Below are 14,884 nucleotides of genomic sequence, written 5' to 3'. Positions count from 1 at the left end.
TATAAAATATTTTTACTCATAAATTAAGTCTTGGAAACCTTGGTTAAAAGCGACCCTCAGTTTTAATCTCTGAACATAACATTGTGAGATGCAACAAATCTGAAAACAATCACAAAAACCATGCAAATTTGTGCACTTAGGAATCTACACTTAAAAACAAAGTATTAAACCTAAAGGATGGCACAATTTAAGCGCTGTACTTAAATCAAGGAAGGATCAAATTCTTGAAACACTTGAAAAAAAAGTGTAAATTTGCTGTAAGGAGATTTTTCCTACATCTAGAAAGCAAGCTCTAACTCATCTGGGACTTAGTCAAGACAATAGGCCAAAACTTCTTTTCTTATGAAATGAGTCACTTCAGATATTTGAAGGAGTAAAAGAGGCCAATCACTCAATTAACAGCACAGCAGCTTCTAACTGCAAAGAGGCTCCTATATAATACAGATGCAGAGGAAACAAGGACACTAACTGACAAATAACCCTTTATACTGAGCTCTGCCATAAGGAGGAAAGTAGACCTAAATTGTATCACCTAAACAAAGACCACACTTTGGGTTAACAAGCTTTTCCTTTTGAATTTAGCAAGACATTAACATACTTAACATACCTGAATTTGGATAAAGGCAGACATCATTTATATCATGTTCTGGCTCCATTGAAGTAAATATCTTTCCCTGAAATTGTAGGAAGAAAATAAATCATAAAGAACTCTGAACAATATAATTAAATTCAGTAAATCTAAACATTAATAATACCTACTATAGAAGCTAAGAAACATTACGGAATAAAGATGGAACAGATTTTGCAGAGCAATGAAATATTATTAATATCTGAACGTAACACAAGGAAGACAGTATTGTCTTTTATTTCTGATTCAATCTCTTACAAGGAAGTGCAGCCCTACTGGTAACTGAAGACACAGCAATGTACAGTGGCACCTCTAATTGCTGTTTACACTTCTGTATTGAAAATATATGTCAGATTTACTTTATTTTACGCAAAAGCGGGGCTGAGGTCCACAAGTTCTGGGCACACTGTCAGTCTAACCCTCACTTTATTCAACTCTGAATGTAGCAGTTTTAAATAATTTTACTTTGCTAAGTGTGATTAGCTGAAAAAATGGATCAGGAGTAGAATTTGAATCTGGAACTTGGTTCTTCCACTTGTACTAATGTCTACATGAAATGAAATACAGCTTAGCACTTTATTTACGATTTATAAACTTAGTATTAAAGAGGTCTTGATATAAAATAAAAGTAAGAGCATACAGTGGTATCTAGCTTAGATCAGAATTGAAGTTAAAAAGGTTACTGGTTACTTAAGAAAGAGGTAAAAGCAGGAAACAATGTTCTCAAAATAATAATTGGAACACAGTCTAAAAAACCCAGACAAAATACAGGTGCTCTTATAAGCCAACACACAAAACAGCCAGTAAAGGAACAGTCTCTAACTGGACCACATAATCTGAAGCATGAGACTACATGCCTATACAACTCTAAATGAGGGACAGGAACAAGGTAAATTTTGATCCTGTTCCTCTTTTTTTTTCTTTCCCTGCAGCAATCCCACCTACCTTTCTGGGCCCTTCCTTTCCCTCCCAGTTACATGCTGTTACCCCACCCACCTCTGGTCTCTCCCTGATGATTAAGAGTTCTCCTCCTCCACCCTGGCCTCAGCAGACAAAAGCCTGGTGCTCCCCACCCCAAGGCACGTCTCAGCATGGGGCTATTCTGGTATCAAAGCCATATGCTCTCCACCCGCAGTCTGCCTCTGCACTTGGTTCCTGGCCAGAGATAGTCAGGAACCAGCATCTGGGACAGATGGAGCCAGCTGGAACATACTCTAGGAAAGAGTCCAAAGCTATCTTTGCCTTCCAGCGGTGAGAAACGCTCCCTTTTCCCACCAGAGGCCACCTGAAAAACCTTACAGAGCTTCATTCTCAAGGAGGGAAATATATATACCTAGGAAAAATGGAGAGACCACTGCAGATGTTTTAAATAATAACCAATAATTTATTTGCTCTTTCAAACAGTAACAATTAACTGCAGAGGAGCTTACAAAAAACTACTTACGATCACAGAAAAAATAAAAGAGGCTGTTGAAAGTTCATGAGGCAGCGCAACAATACTGAAGTGACTGCCTGAAATAATTAGGAAAAAAAGCCTCTACTACAACTCTCTTTATGTTTTACTATTAAGTTAGAAAAGCATAGATGGAGCATGTTTTTTAGAAGGAACACAATGACTTCAGACATCCCCTCAAACCAAAACATGTTACAATAGTGTTACTATGAATCTCTGGGGTAACAAAATATGCTGTCCCATAGAGTCATAGTAAGGTTTACTGACAGAGAAAAGAAAGAGGACAGCATGATATAATGAAAAGAGTGAAAGAGTGAAAATTAGAGATTACAATTTCACTTAGAGGTGCAAAGGGCAAGGATAAAGACATTGCCCATTGCAACATAATCCTCTAATACAGTGTTATTAAGACACACTGTTATTTGGCTGCATGCATGGTATCTGCTTTAGTATCCAAATAGGATCCTATGAAAATAACCAGTACCTGATTTTAATAGGTCTTTAACTAACTGATCTACCTTTGAAATAACCCTACTTTGAGCAGGGAATTGGAATGAACATGTTTTCTCTGGTGAAAAAACCTAACTGGATGCACTGTGAGAAATATACAAACCAAGGCAATGGCTAAGATACTACTTTTTATGTTTAAATCCTTCTCCTGAAAGAAGCCTCTTGGCCAGACATGTACAAACAGCTAAAAACCCCTAAGACTACATCTTTATACCTGACAGGCTATTGAATAACTTCCCAGATGCTGATTTATTCAGACAGGACAAAATGCTAGGTAAATTAAGAGACATTAAAACCTCAACTTCTTACACTGAATTTCAGCTGAATTAATCAAACTGCACAAAAACCACTCAAAAACAACAAACCAAAATAAAACCCCCAAAAACTCCCAACCCAAATAAAGTAAAAATTTAAAAATCTGAATGCAGTAACGTAAAACTACTTACTGTATCTTTGTTCCACATTTTTACGATTCGAGAATCCGCAGAGATAATTAAATCCAACTGATGCTGAAACTGAATGGATTTAATAGGCAGGCCATAGTGGTGATCTTTGACTATTAATGGATTACTAGACCGAAGATCATATAATAGGACCTTGAAGAATAAGAGACAAAATAAATTTATAACATTGTAAAACCATGAGGAAGTCATGCCCATCAGATCTTCACAAAACATTTAGCTAAACTTGAAATTTTACTTACATAGGCAGGATTTATATAAAATAAATAATTTTTAATTCTGAAAACAACTTATTAAGTGAGCCCAGTTTATTCTAATCCGGTATTTTAACATCAGCATGTTTCCATCTAGTAAAATTAAGGAATTTAAGACCTAATCATCTTTCTAAAGACTTTTTAATTTCTATTGAAAAAAACAAACCATTTTTTGTTTTCAATACTCTTAGTATTTCATAATTAGTAATATTTCACTTTCAGATTCTTGTGTTGTTGTTACATGATTTAAATTTTCAGACTCCCTTCCAGATTCAGTGAATATAACTTTCCCTCAATGAAACACCACAGAATGTAATTTTTTATGTTAAGGAAAGTAGAGAGTACAGACCCTGTCTTCCAGAAACTTGTATTTTATCTCCAAAATTTCCTATGGAACTTGAGAAAGTTAAATCTTTCATATGTGAAGTGTGAATAACAATAATCTTTGGGAAAAATAATATCAGTTTATTTAATCAGACACACCATCTGCAATAAAACTTGTCTGACTTGTACACTAACATAGCAAATACAATTCTCACACACATATCTGTTCTTGAAGAAGCTACAGTTTTCTAAACCCATGAAAATACTGATGATGGCAGGAAACAATCCCGACACTTCCCTTTACAAATATGATGATAACAACAAATGAATTGAAATTGTTCTTTATATCAAGATATGACATTAAAAATAATAGTTGAAAGACAATAATTTCTGGTTTTCTAGCCAGCATTAAGACGAGGGAGATCACATATGTTGCATTGAGGTGGTACTCATAGCCCCAAAAAGCAGCAACTTCCCCACACACTTGACTCAAGTCCTATGAAAACTGCAAATTTGCAGTTGTATGTATGTAGGTTGTGATGATTTAAAGTGGTACCTGCAAAATTCTGAAGAGTACAAGCATTTGATAAAATTACATTGCAGTTTGACTATTACTACTCTATACCTGTAATTTGTGGTCTAATAAATAATTGCAGTAATAGATATATACTGCACTCAATGTATTGATAGACTTGGACTGTGAGTTTTAAGAGCGGGATCTCTTACAAACTGTGGTGCATGAAGTCAAATCTACCTGTCCAGTAGATGTTCCAACAGCCATATTCAAAGCCCCATCAAATTTCAGTGCTGAAATGGATGGCAAACCTTCTATCCTGCAAAGCACAATGCTTATAGTTAGGCATTCTTTCAATAAAGCCTGTAAATAATTTTTTTAATATTAAACAATAGCTAAGCTAATTCTTAGCTAATATTAAAATAATTCACAGGTATCATTCTGAAATACTGCTTCAAAAAGCTGCACTGTTAACATGTATTTGTATAAAAAAATAGCCACTACTACTTAGATCAGTGTCTAAGAGAACTCCCTGGTGACTAAGAAAATCATTTATTCACACTAGCAATGACAAGAGAACAGGCAGGTCATTTTAAAGCAAAGTGGGATTTATTTCTAAAACAACCAAAACTTCTAAAAAATCCAGTGAAAAGGTAGCCTTTACTCACTCTGTGTCTGCTGTCACACTGCTTAATGCACAGTCCAACAGCCCAACTCGATTTCTAGTTCTAGGATCCCAGCATTCCACTTTTCCCTAAAGAGTTTAGAAAACATGGTTCAAGCTTATGCAGCAGATACCTGGTAGTCTGAAAACATTTAAATAAAATTATGAATTATCTAATCTAAGGAATAATTAACAAAATTTCCTAGGTTGACATGAGTTGCTCTAATAATGACATACAGGATGCACACATTTCATTTGTAGTTTTTTCAATGCAATCTAAATGAAAATCACTAACACTAATTTTCTTAAGATTAATAGGGTACACATGGCAGCTAGTTTCTACAGATGGCTACATTGCAAAATGAGAGAACATTATTTTTGCTCCTGTCTGCAAAATCTCAGGTGCTCAGCAACCAAGTAACTCTGGTATTTTATCTGCATTATGTTCTGAAAAGTCATCTTTAACATTATCTATATCTACCTTAGCAAATGAGACCAATTAAATTAATTAGGTTCATGATTTCTTCTTATCCTCCTGCAAATTAATATCAACATGAAACAAACACTACTGCCCTTTTTATAAAAGGAATGCAAACATTTACCTCAGCTGTCCCCATAGCAAACAAGAAGTGTACAGGATTTATGTCACAGACATTACTCTCTCTACAACAGAAAAAGGAGCAAGTTTAATGACCTCAGAACAATTTAACACATTAACAACTAATAAGATTTCTTCAATTGTGTACACTATTGTTCAGCCTCGAAAAGCAAAATTTGGAGGGAGGGAGGGACAGATGGCAACAGCTTCCCATACTTAAGGGGAGCTTACTAAAAATCTGGAGGCAGAAACAGTGCTGATTACTTCAAACAGGTAAGGCTCCAACTGGATGTAAGAATATTTTTATGCTGTAAGGATAATTAAGCACTGGAATGTGTTAATCATAGAGGCTGAGAAGTTTCCATCTTTGGAATTTTCAAGACCCCCCTGAGAAAATTCACCTGCATTCATGAGACTGTGCCCTGAACAGGAGCCTGGGCTCTGAGGCTCTCTGCGCTCCTCTGCCCATATCCACCACCTACCACCAAGCCCTGCCACATCACTCTGCTCCACTGTATTCTTAACTCAAGAGACTTGAAGAAATCGCCTCAAGGTGTGCCAGGCTCAGACTGGATACTAGGAAAAATTTCTTCCCTGAAGGGGTTGCCAAGCACTGGAACAGGCTGCCCAGGGAAATGATTCAATCATCATCCCTGGAGATAATTAAAAGACATGTAGATGAGGCATTTGGGGACATGGTCTAGTGGTGGACTTGGCTGTGTTGGGTTAATGGTTGGGCTTGATGATCTTAGAGGTCTTTTCCAACCTAAATGAATCTCTGATTGCAATTATGTCAAAAGATCTTTATGGTTACTCATGTTCTAAAGCTTACATCTCCAACATGTTCTGTCTGACCAATCATCTCCTTTCTCTCACCCAAGTATTCTGTTTCTCAGCAGGGCACTCAAGAATCCTGTATTTCAACAACAATTCTTCCAAAGTACAAATATTTCTTTCTTTCTACACTACTGATCCCAGCACTTTCCAACTTCTTCCATTCAAAGCTCTCTACCTATAATTCTGTAACTCATCCAACTCCCTCACTTCAAAACCTTCCCACAATTTAAGTCTCATCTCTCTAATCCAGATATTACTTTACACCCTTACCTCTCCCATTCCAGGATTTCCCCTTTTCTTTCCTCTTGTTGTTCCGTTTTTTATTGTGCCTTCCCAAATACTTCTTCATCCATTAAGCTATTCTGCCCACCAAACAGCAGCTGCTGACCAACAAGCCACTCTATCTAGTGAAGTCTGTTCTTCTCATCTGCCTCACCCCTCATAAAAAAAGCTCAGTTCCTACTCTGGTAGGGTTTTGAAAAGAATCAGACAAATGCTGGAGATATAAAATTTCTCTTTGGGCTACTTCAAGAGCAGAAGGACAAAGACATGTCTGGGAAAGTACATACCCTGTGGGTAGATCTCTATATGATGGCTAAATTGAGTAATAATGTCAAAGTTTTAATGAAATGCTCTTAAGATCAAGTTATATAATACCTATTTAGTCCATATTAAGCAATTTTAAAACATCCGCAAAAGAAAATTCAATTAAACATAAAAACTAGAACAAAAAAAATTACAGAACATAAAATGAAATGAGACTCAGACTCAGCACATGTTCATTTTCAACTGTGCAAAGCATTTGGGCAGCTTTCAGTACTGGTGGTGAGCATGCTAGAAGTCTGCTTCCACCTGGTGGAAAGAAGACAGAGGTCAAGCATTACACAGAACTTACGAAGCTTCGGTCTGCAGGGAGTTCAGAAATCTTCCTTGTTCCAGATTTAGCCTGTACACTTCAGAACTACAAAAGAAAAACCCAAAATTACTCTTGTGTCTAAGAAATACTGAAAAACGCTGCTGTAAATTTGGAGGCATTGTAAAGATTCTTATTCACAGTCTAATTTTGCCAAATATCAATTTTCAGAATTCACAATTTACAACAAGACAAATATATACTTTGATGATCAAATTACAGGGAAAAATGTGCATGTTCTCCAGTTATTTATTATACTTCAATATCCTATCAATTACTGTTTTTCCAGGCAAAAGACACATTAATTCATTTCTCAAGACCTTTTATTTTCCTGTGATTTAAGTTACACCTTGAATTTCTACTTACTTTGTTTGAAACCCTAAGGATCTAATTTTATTTTTACTGTGTCTTTTCAGAAAGCCAATTATATGATTTAACTCCCACTTCACAGCAATAAAACACCAACCAGGATAGGAAAAGTTATTTAATTTTCCTTACTTAAATGCTAAACACTTTTTAAAACAATACACTGACCTGCAGTTTTTAATACAAATTTCCAAATACATAACATACATGGTTTAAGAATCAAAAAAAACCCAGTTTAAAAATAGCATGGGAAACTGAATTAATTTTTATCTTCCCACATTTTCCACTCTTCACCGTTTCATTTGTTAATTTGGAAGGAATTGCCACTTCTTCCACTTTTTAGCTTTTCTAATATTTTGATGTTCCTTTTATTATTGGAAAACACTGCTAACAAAACTGAAACAAAATCTTCCACCTAATACCTTGCTCCTACGAAATACAGGTCACATGATGGGTAGTGGTAAGAGAAATCTCTACCAAATTTTGGTATTCTTGTCTTGTAGTAATGGCCATGTTGTGAATGAAACTCCACAAATCTGCCACACTGCAAGAAGACAATCTGAAAATAAAATAGAAAGCACTGAAATATACAGAAAGAGACAGGTATCTCCCCAACTTGTCTTACAGCACAAAATTCAGTGATTTTTTTTTTTAACTCATACAGGCTTATCACAACATATTCAAACAATTTCTACTAAAATGATAGAATCAATTAGTGCTTCATCATTGTCACTAGCCACAGCAGAGTTTGGTTAATATACATTATAAGAATATTCACAAGAGTAAATGAGACACCCTGAAAGTGGCTCTGCAGTCAGAAGCAGCACAGTTATCTCATGCTCTGCTGCACCAAAATTAACATTTTTACTTCCTTCAAGACACTGCAGTTAGTGATTTCTTCCAGGTACAAAGCTGTGCCGACACCAGTATGTTTACATGGACTAGGCACATGAGCTACACATCCTGATGCACAGCAGCATTCCAGTAAATGATATCAATGATCTTTCTGCATTTTTGTTCTTTGCCAACTGAATAAGAACGTTGTTTCTTTCTGAAACTTAGACAAACATCTCAGTAGTGGAAAAACCTACAGGGAGGCATTACTAGAGAGCTCAACCTACCCCAGTAAATAAAGTAGGCAAGGTCCTGCTGTTACACTCCTTATGGCAGATTAACATCTGCCCACATACCCACAGGAAGGGGGATTCTGCCCACTCCAGCAATGGGATCACCCCCATCACCTGCTGCACTCATGCTGCACCTCAAACTATGGCCAGGCACTGAGCAATGGAGGAACAGCTGGCCTGGCCCAAACTCAGGCCATGCATGATAATCACAGCCAAACCTTTGTCTCTGAGCCTCATCCCTATATAGTTTGCATTAGAGAAGTGATACTTTAGTTTAGTCTGCGTAGTACATGCATCTTCTAAAAACAGTACATAGCAAATGTCTAAAATTTTCTATTGCTGAATTACATTGCTAGCAATGCAAATAAGGATGAGAAACTCAGGAAAGGTGAGGTACATAAGTTTAAATCTGTCATCTCTATAAATCTGTGCAATTGTCTTATTGCTAATAATTTTCTATTTAAACACAAATTTCTACAATATTTGACTTAAATATATTTGTGTTCTCTTTCATTAGTAGTGGATACAGCTCACTGTAAATAGTGTTTGTCTTTTCTTCTTACTAAATTAATTTTGGTCACTACTGGAAAACTACAACCTAACAGTAGCAAAATCATTGGCACTGGTGTGTGGCAAAAATATTATGTGAAAATACAGGTCTCCTGGCAAAAGGCTGTGGGAAAAAATATACTACTCTCTCTACCAAGTCTAAGACTTCTAAGCCTAAAACTTAGTAAAGCACAGAAATGTAAATGGCCTTATGGGTACTAATCCATATGAAAGAAAAAAGGTGCTATCACTGTGAAAATGCAAATAAGCCACAAAGCAACCTCACTGGGATGGCAGGAAGAGATCTGGAGAGACATATTTTCCCTGGCTATGAAAGGATGCTGAGAGTACCAAGAGGACTATCACGACTGACAAGGGACAGAATACAGCACCAAAAAAAAAAAAAAAAATCCCTCTTTCAAGTAGCAACAGTAAAAACTTGAGATTTTCCTGGGCAGGTTTGACAGGAACTAAAAATTCTTTATGACAAGGTAGAGCAGAATTGCAACAATTTATTTAGTTAATCTGTGGAACCACCATGCCTGCAGATTTTGACAGAACTGTTCAAGCATTAAAATGGTATTTTAAGGTCCCATTCCAATCGATACTTCTATGATTCTAAAAATTTCAAGTGTAATTTCTCGACTATTGTTCCTTCTTTCTAACATGTCCACAACATTATGACAGTAATAAACTGGAAGGTTATTTTTCTTTCTGGTGATTTCTAAAGTTTTAGTAAAATAAAATTGAAAACATAAAGATTGTATGAAGCTGAAAATGTAGGGCTTCAGCCTGAAATATAGCACCCATTTTAGCTGAACACACACACACCTTTCTGCTCATAACCAGTCAGAAACATTTGGGAAGACAGCATGTTCCTCAGTCTCCGAAATGACTATTTGGTATGTAGAGCCAGAAACATTTTCCACCAGACAGACAAGTGGGAAGCTACTGTGAAGTATCAGCTATTACCTTCTACTACTTAATTCATGCACTTCCTTGGAAATCTCACAGGAAAAATGTAAAAAAGCTACAAGGCTCTATGATCATGTCTCTGATCAAAGATTCCTTCAGGTACAGCACTTCATTTAAAAATAAAACTAAAGAAAAAAGATATTCCTTCTCTCCACAATTTTTGCCTCATTCATATGCTCATCATCATCATGTCTATAACAACACTGACAAATCAGGTTGTTAACTTACCCATAGCTATCCCACCTTTCAAAAACAGTGTATGTGTGCATCACTTGTCACAAGGGATTGTGACTAAATATTAGCCCAGAAAGAATAGTTAATTCCATTTTGCTTGTAGGACAGATCACTATTTGAGGTTTTTCTCTCCAACAGACAAAAGACTTTAAAAGTTGTAAAGTAAATTATAGTACAAAGACACAAAGAAAACAAACAAAATTTTAAAGGTGCAAAAAAAGTTTATCCTGTTTGCTGTTTTAAAAAAAACATTTCTCTTCCAAAAGCTGTGTTGATTGACTGCCTTTACTATATATGAAAATGCATTTTAATATACATACTAAACAATTTTTTCATTTATCCACTGAAAATTATTAAACATACCTTTGAGTAATCATCTGATAAAATCTCAAACGTAACCACTAGAGGAGAGAGCAAGAGAATTTTGAGTCAACTAAGCAAGCAAACTTATTTGCAAACATTGGCTTAATCCTGAGAACATTTACACTCATGCTAATCTTTAGTCATGTAAGTATTCCCCACAGGTGTCAATGCATAATGCAGGCATTAATCTTTACTAAGATCTCTAATTATGTAACTTGATTTGCAAAACAATAAGTAATTTTCTAAAACTTTAGAAACACATGAAGCATCCTGTAATCTTTTTATTGTTCTTGTATACTTGACACGTTCCTCAACACAATGCTCAACCATGTAGTTTATGGGTGTGGGAAAGTCTAATCAAATGGTTTTCAGTGAGTGTGCGGTCCATGGAGCTTTGGTAATCTATCAAAGATGATTAAAAAATTACATGAGTTTGGACATGTATGCATAAACTTGCACATGCAGTCCTTCCAAGGGGTCAGCAGTTCCACAAAAGAAGTTAAGGCTCAAAATAAAATCACAAATGTGAAAGCTACTACACATGTTGAACACTACCATACTGAATATTGAACTTCGCCTAGTTTTAATTGAGCTGAGTTGGGAACATTAGGGAGTAGCTGCTTCAGGTAAATTAGTTCTATTTAAATGAGATAACTCATTTAAAGTTACCTGAAGTGACTCTATGCTAGACTTCAAATTAAACATACTTCTGCAGTCTACCAAGATGCCAGTTCAAAAAAATTTACTTTAATTAGCAACACACATTTATAATTACAATGACTTCTACTCTTCTAAACAGGGTTTCACTCTTGCCATACCTTCCTCTCCCCAGCCTCTCTGAAACCCTGCCTAACAGTGTTCCTTCACCCTACATGACTCCTTGTGGTCCTGAGGCAGAGAGCTCAAAAGCACTCCCATGCTCTTATTACAATTTTTATTTCTTGCACCACTTTCAGACCAGTTCGATTCTTCTGTAATGAATGTGCTCATCTTCTCATTGTTTTGGTCACCCCTACATCCCAGCTTCCAGTCATCAGTCTTCAAACAAAAAAAAACTGAAACAGCAACCATCCCACCCCTCCCCCTCCTGAATTAAAAAAAAAAAAAAAAAAAAAAACAACAACCAAAAAACAACCAAAATAACCCCAAAATTCCTGAAATTTAAGCACCCTAAAAGGTCAGAGCTGTAACAGCTCCTGCCCTGCTCTAACTGCCAGCTGAATCTCCCTTTCCCCTTGTCTAGATGGCTCCTTATCTTCCTCACCACAGTTGTTCTCCCACCAAATTAGTTGCAAATAAGATGCAATTAGGGCCTTGGCCATGCTACCATCTACCCTAAGTACCTTGTTTCCAGAAAACAAAGAGAAAACCAAACCAGCAAACAAACAAACCAGCACCCACCCAGGAAATTCTCTTTACCCTGTAACTCACCTACTAAGCTTGGGCTCCAGAGAGAAAACAAAGCAACCCAAAGTGCATTCTCCTACCTTACTGCTTCACAAAATAGGTAAGAAGGGAGATCTTGCCACCAGCCAGCCATTGAACCTTTGTCACATCACCAAACAGAACACAGATTTCAGCCACATTCACCCTCTGAGCCCCAGACTTTCTGGCTCAAGGTAAATCTTACATCCTTCACACCCTCTTTCCCAGGCAAGGAAAGAACTTTGACATTGGAATAAAGGGGAAAATTCAGAGATGAAGACTAGATGGTTTTACTCTAGATTCTTGTGTTTCCTTGAAGTGCATTCTGTCTCCTCAGCACAGGGAGCAGAATTTTTGCTGGAGTCCAACCTGAATTATGTATGACAGACATGTACTAACAAGTACTATTATGTATCAACAGCCATGGCTTATACTAACCTTCAGAATCTAAGCATCTTTCAAATTTCTGGGATAACTGATAGGTATCAAAACAGCGGACCCTGGGCTTGTAAGTTCCTGAAAGAGTAATTCGATGTTTAATTAAATAAAAAAGTTAAACAAAAAGATAACACAAAAGCATTTTTTAAAAGTATAATGTCTTACATATACAGGCTTTATTGTGTTTCTACTCTAAGTCCTCTAACCTTCCCAAAGCCTCTGTGACTGGAAAAACATACCTCTTATAACACAACCTTACAGCCTGGTTTCTGTAAGCACCCTACTACTATGCAGGGTCTCCTAACTACCAGATATGTCCTACAGAATCTAGTAACACCTTCCAGTAAATCTGAAAGACCAAAGCTCTTTATATTATTAACACCTACTAAAGTATTCATGTTTGGATCCCATTCTGACAGTCACAAAATTCAGATTATCCTCCTCCTATAAAACAATACTCAAACAATGATGCTCAGAAGTTATTTAACATACATACACAAAAAGTAATTCAGAATGTATCATTTAACTGTATTATACATGGATTTGTTTTATTAATTTTTTATTTGTATTATAAACCCTGGCACCAGGGGGGCTGGATTAGATGATCTTCAAAAGTGCCTTCCAACCCAAACCATTCTATGATTCTGAGAATGTATGTATTCTAAAGAGAAGTATTCCACAGCACCACTCTCAAGACAGCTGCTCTATCACATGTTAAGAGTATGCTTCCAGCAGAATGTTCAGTTCCAAACTTTAAAATGAACTCTTAACAATTCTACCTGAAACACTTAGTCACTCTGCACCCAAGATTACCTAGGGCTTTTGGCCTCTATTAGAGAGACTGTTAACTCACCAACTGCCATAATATACTGTCCATCTCTTGATACCTTAATCTTTGTGCTAACAGTGGGCATTTCAAAGTCTTGAATAAGTTCAATTCTCCTACGGATATCTAAAAAAGAAAAAAAAAAGTAGAATTAGCACAATTCTATCAGTCAAAAAAACTGTAACAGTTTCCTAAGGAAGCATGTTGAGCTAATTGAGTATAGGGAATATGCTCTGCAGATATTATAAGCAGTTTAACACAGTCTGCTACCCCTGAGAAGCAGCCTAATCCTGTGCAAAATAAATTAGTACTCCAAGGTAATTGCGTAACAAATTATTATACAACATAGCAGCAAATACTCATTACACACTTTCACAATTAAGGCCTTGTATAAGGTATTCCATACCCCATTACCTCTATGCATTTTTTTCTTGTATAACACTTCCTGTGAATCCAAATAGCCTTTTTTATTTTGTGTAAGAAGCTTGGGCTAAAATGATGTAGTCTTGCTCTCTAAGATTAACACAGAGGCGTTTATGGTATGATTTTAATGTAAGGGACAACATGGAATTCATCCATCATGTTTCTGTTACAATCCACAACTCAAACATTTAATGTCTAAAATTTAAAACACCACTGGTTATACAGTGTTCACGTGAAACTATACTTGAAGTTGAAATAACTATTTGTAGTTTAATTCTGTAGTTTTTATATTATGACTTAGGGATAACTCCTGTGTATCAGTAAGTGAAGAGTCTCCTCTAGGCCTGCACGGTATGTATGGGGACCAGCCGAGTGCGAGGGGAAAACTCACCCACATCTTTCTTCTGTAAAGCTCTTTTCTTCCTGTCAGAGAGCCACTGCAAGCAAAGGGATACATCAGTCCTGAGCTCACTATTCATACAGGAACTCGAGACTCAAAGTTTATCCAACCATTTGAAACATAAGACATTTAGACCGCTAATTCTTTTTTTTTTCTTGATTATCTTCCAATTTCCCTGCCACTGATAAGTTTAACCAGTCCACACCAGAAAACGTACAAGGTCGTGCTGCTTACGGGTCTGTGGACCAGCTCCGCTACAGCCAGAGGTTCACTCATTTAAACTGCATTTCTAATGTAAAAAACACTCAGAGCTGTTTCTCGGTAACGATCCCAACACAAGCGCACATGGACCGGGGCAGCTCAGCCAGGCCGAGCCAGGGCTCGGCCCCCGCGCCGGCACCGCGCAGGTCCGGCTCCCGCCGCGGGACCGGGGCCGGGCCGGGCCAGGCCGGGCGCGTTCCCGCCGCCGCCTCACCTCCGGGAGGCTCCTGCCGGCGCTCAGGCTGTAGATCTTCACCTCGTTGAGGCTGGAGACCTGCATGGCCGCAGCCGCGCCCGCCTCTTCCCGGGCAGAGAGGAAGCGGAAGGCGAGGCGCTTCCGG

General features: G+C 37.1%; 1 protein-coding gene across 1 annotated transcript in view; it reads right to left on the bottom strand.

Moving 5' to 3' along the window:
- Positions 1-14,884, bottom strand: part of NOL10 (nucleolar protein 10) — a 52,449-nt gene extending 37,565 nt beyond the window's left edge. The window contains exons 1-12 of the mRNA XM_084202821.1: positions 14,758-14,884; positions 14,274-14,319; positions 13,487-13,585; positions 12,634-12,711; positions 10,771-10,808; positions 7,945-8,081; positions 7,139-7,204; positions 5,411-5,471; positions 4,813-4,898; positions 4,385-4,463; positions 3,038-3,187; positions 608-674 (exon numbers count right to left, since the gene is read on the bottom strand). Of these exons, the coding sequence (XP_084058947.1) occupies positions 608-674; positions 3,038-3,187; positions 4,385-4,463; positions 4,813-4,898; positions 5,411-5,471; positions 7,139-7,204; positions 7,945-8,081; positions 10,771-10,808; positions 12,634-12,711; positions 13,487-13,585; positions 14,274-14,319; positions 14,758-14,823 (973 nt within the window). The 5' untranslated portion in view covers positions 14,824-14,884. The remainder of the gene's footprint in view (positions 1-607; positions 675-3,037; positions 3,188-4,384; positions 4,464-4,812; positions 4,899-5,410; positions 5,472-7,138; positions 7,205-7,944; positions 8,082-10,770; positions 10,809-12,633; positions 12,712-13,486; positions 13,586-14,273; positions 14,320-14,757) is intronic.

Source organism: Fringilla coelebs, assembly GCF_963513975.1.
Source record: "Fringilla coelebs genome assembly, chromosome: 3".
Classification (NCBI taxonomy): domain Eukaryota; kingdom Metazoa; phylum Chordata; class Aves; order Passeriformes; family Fringillidae; genus Fringilla; species Fringilla coelebs.
This window is presented reverse-complemented; position numbering and strand designations above follow the sequence as displayed.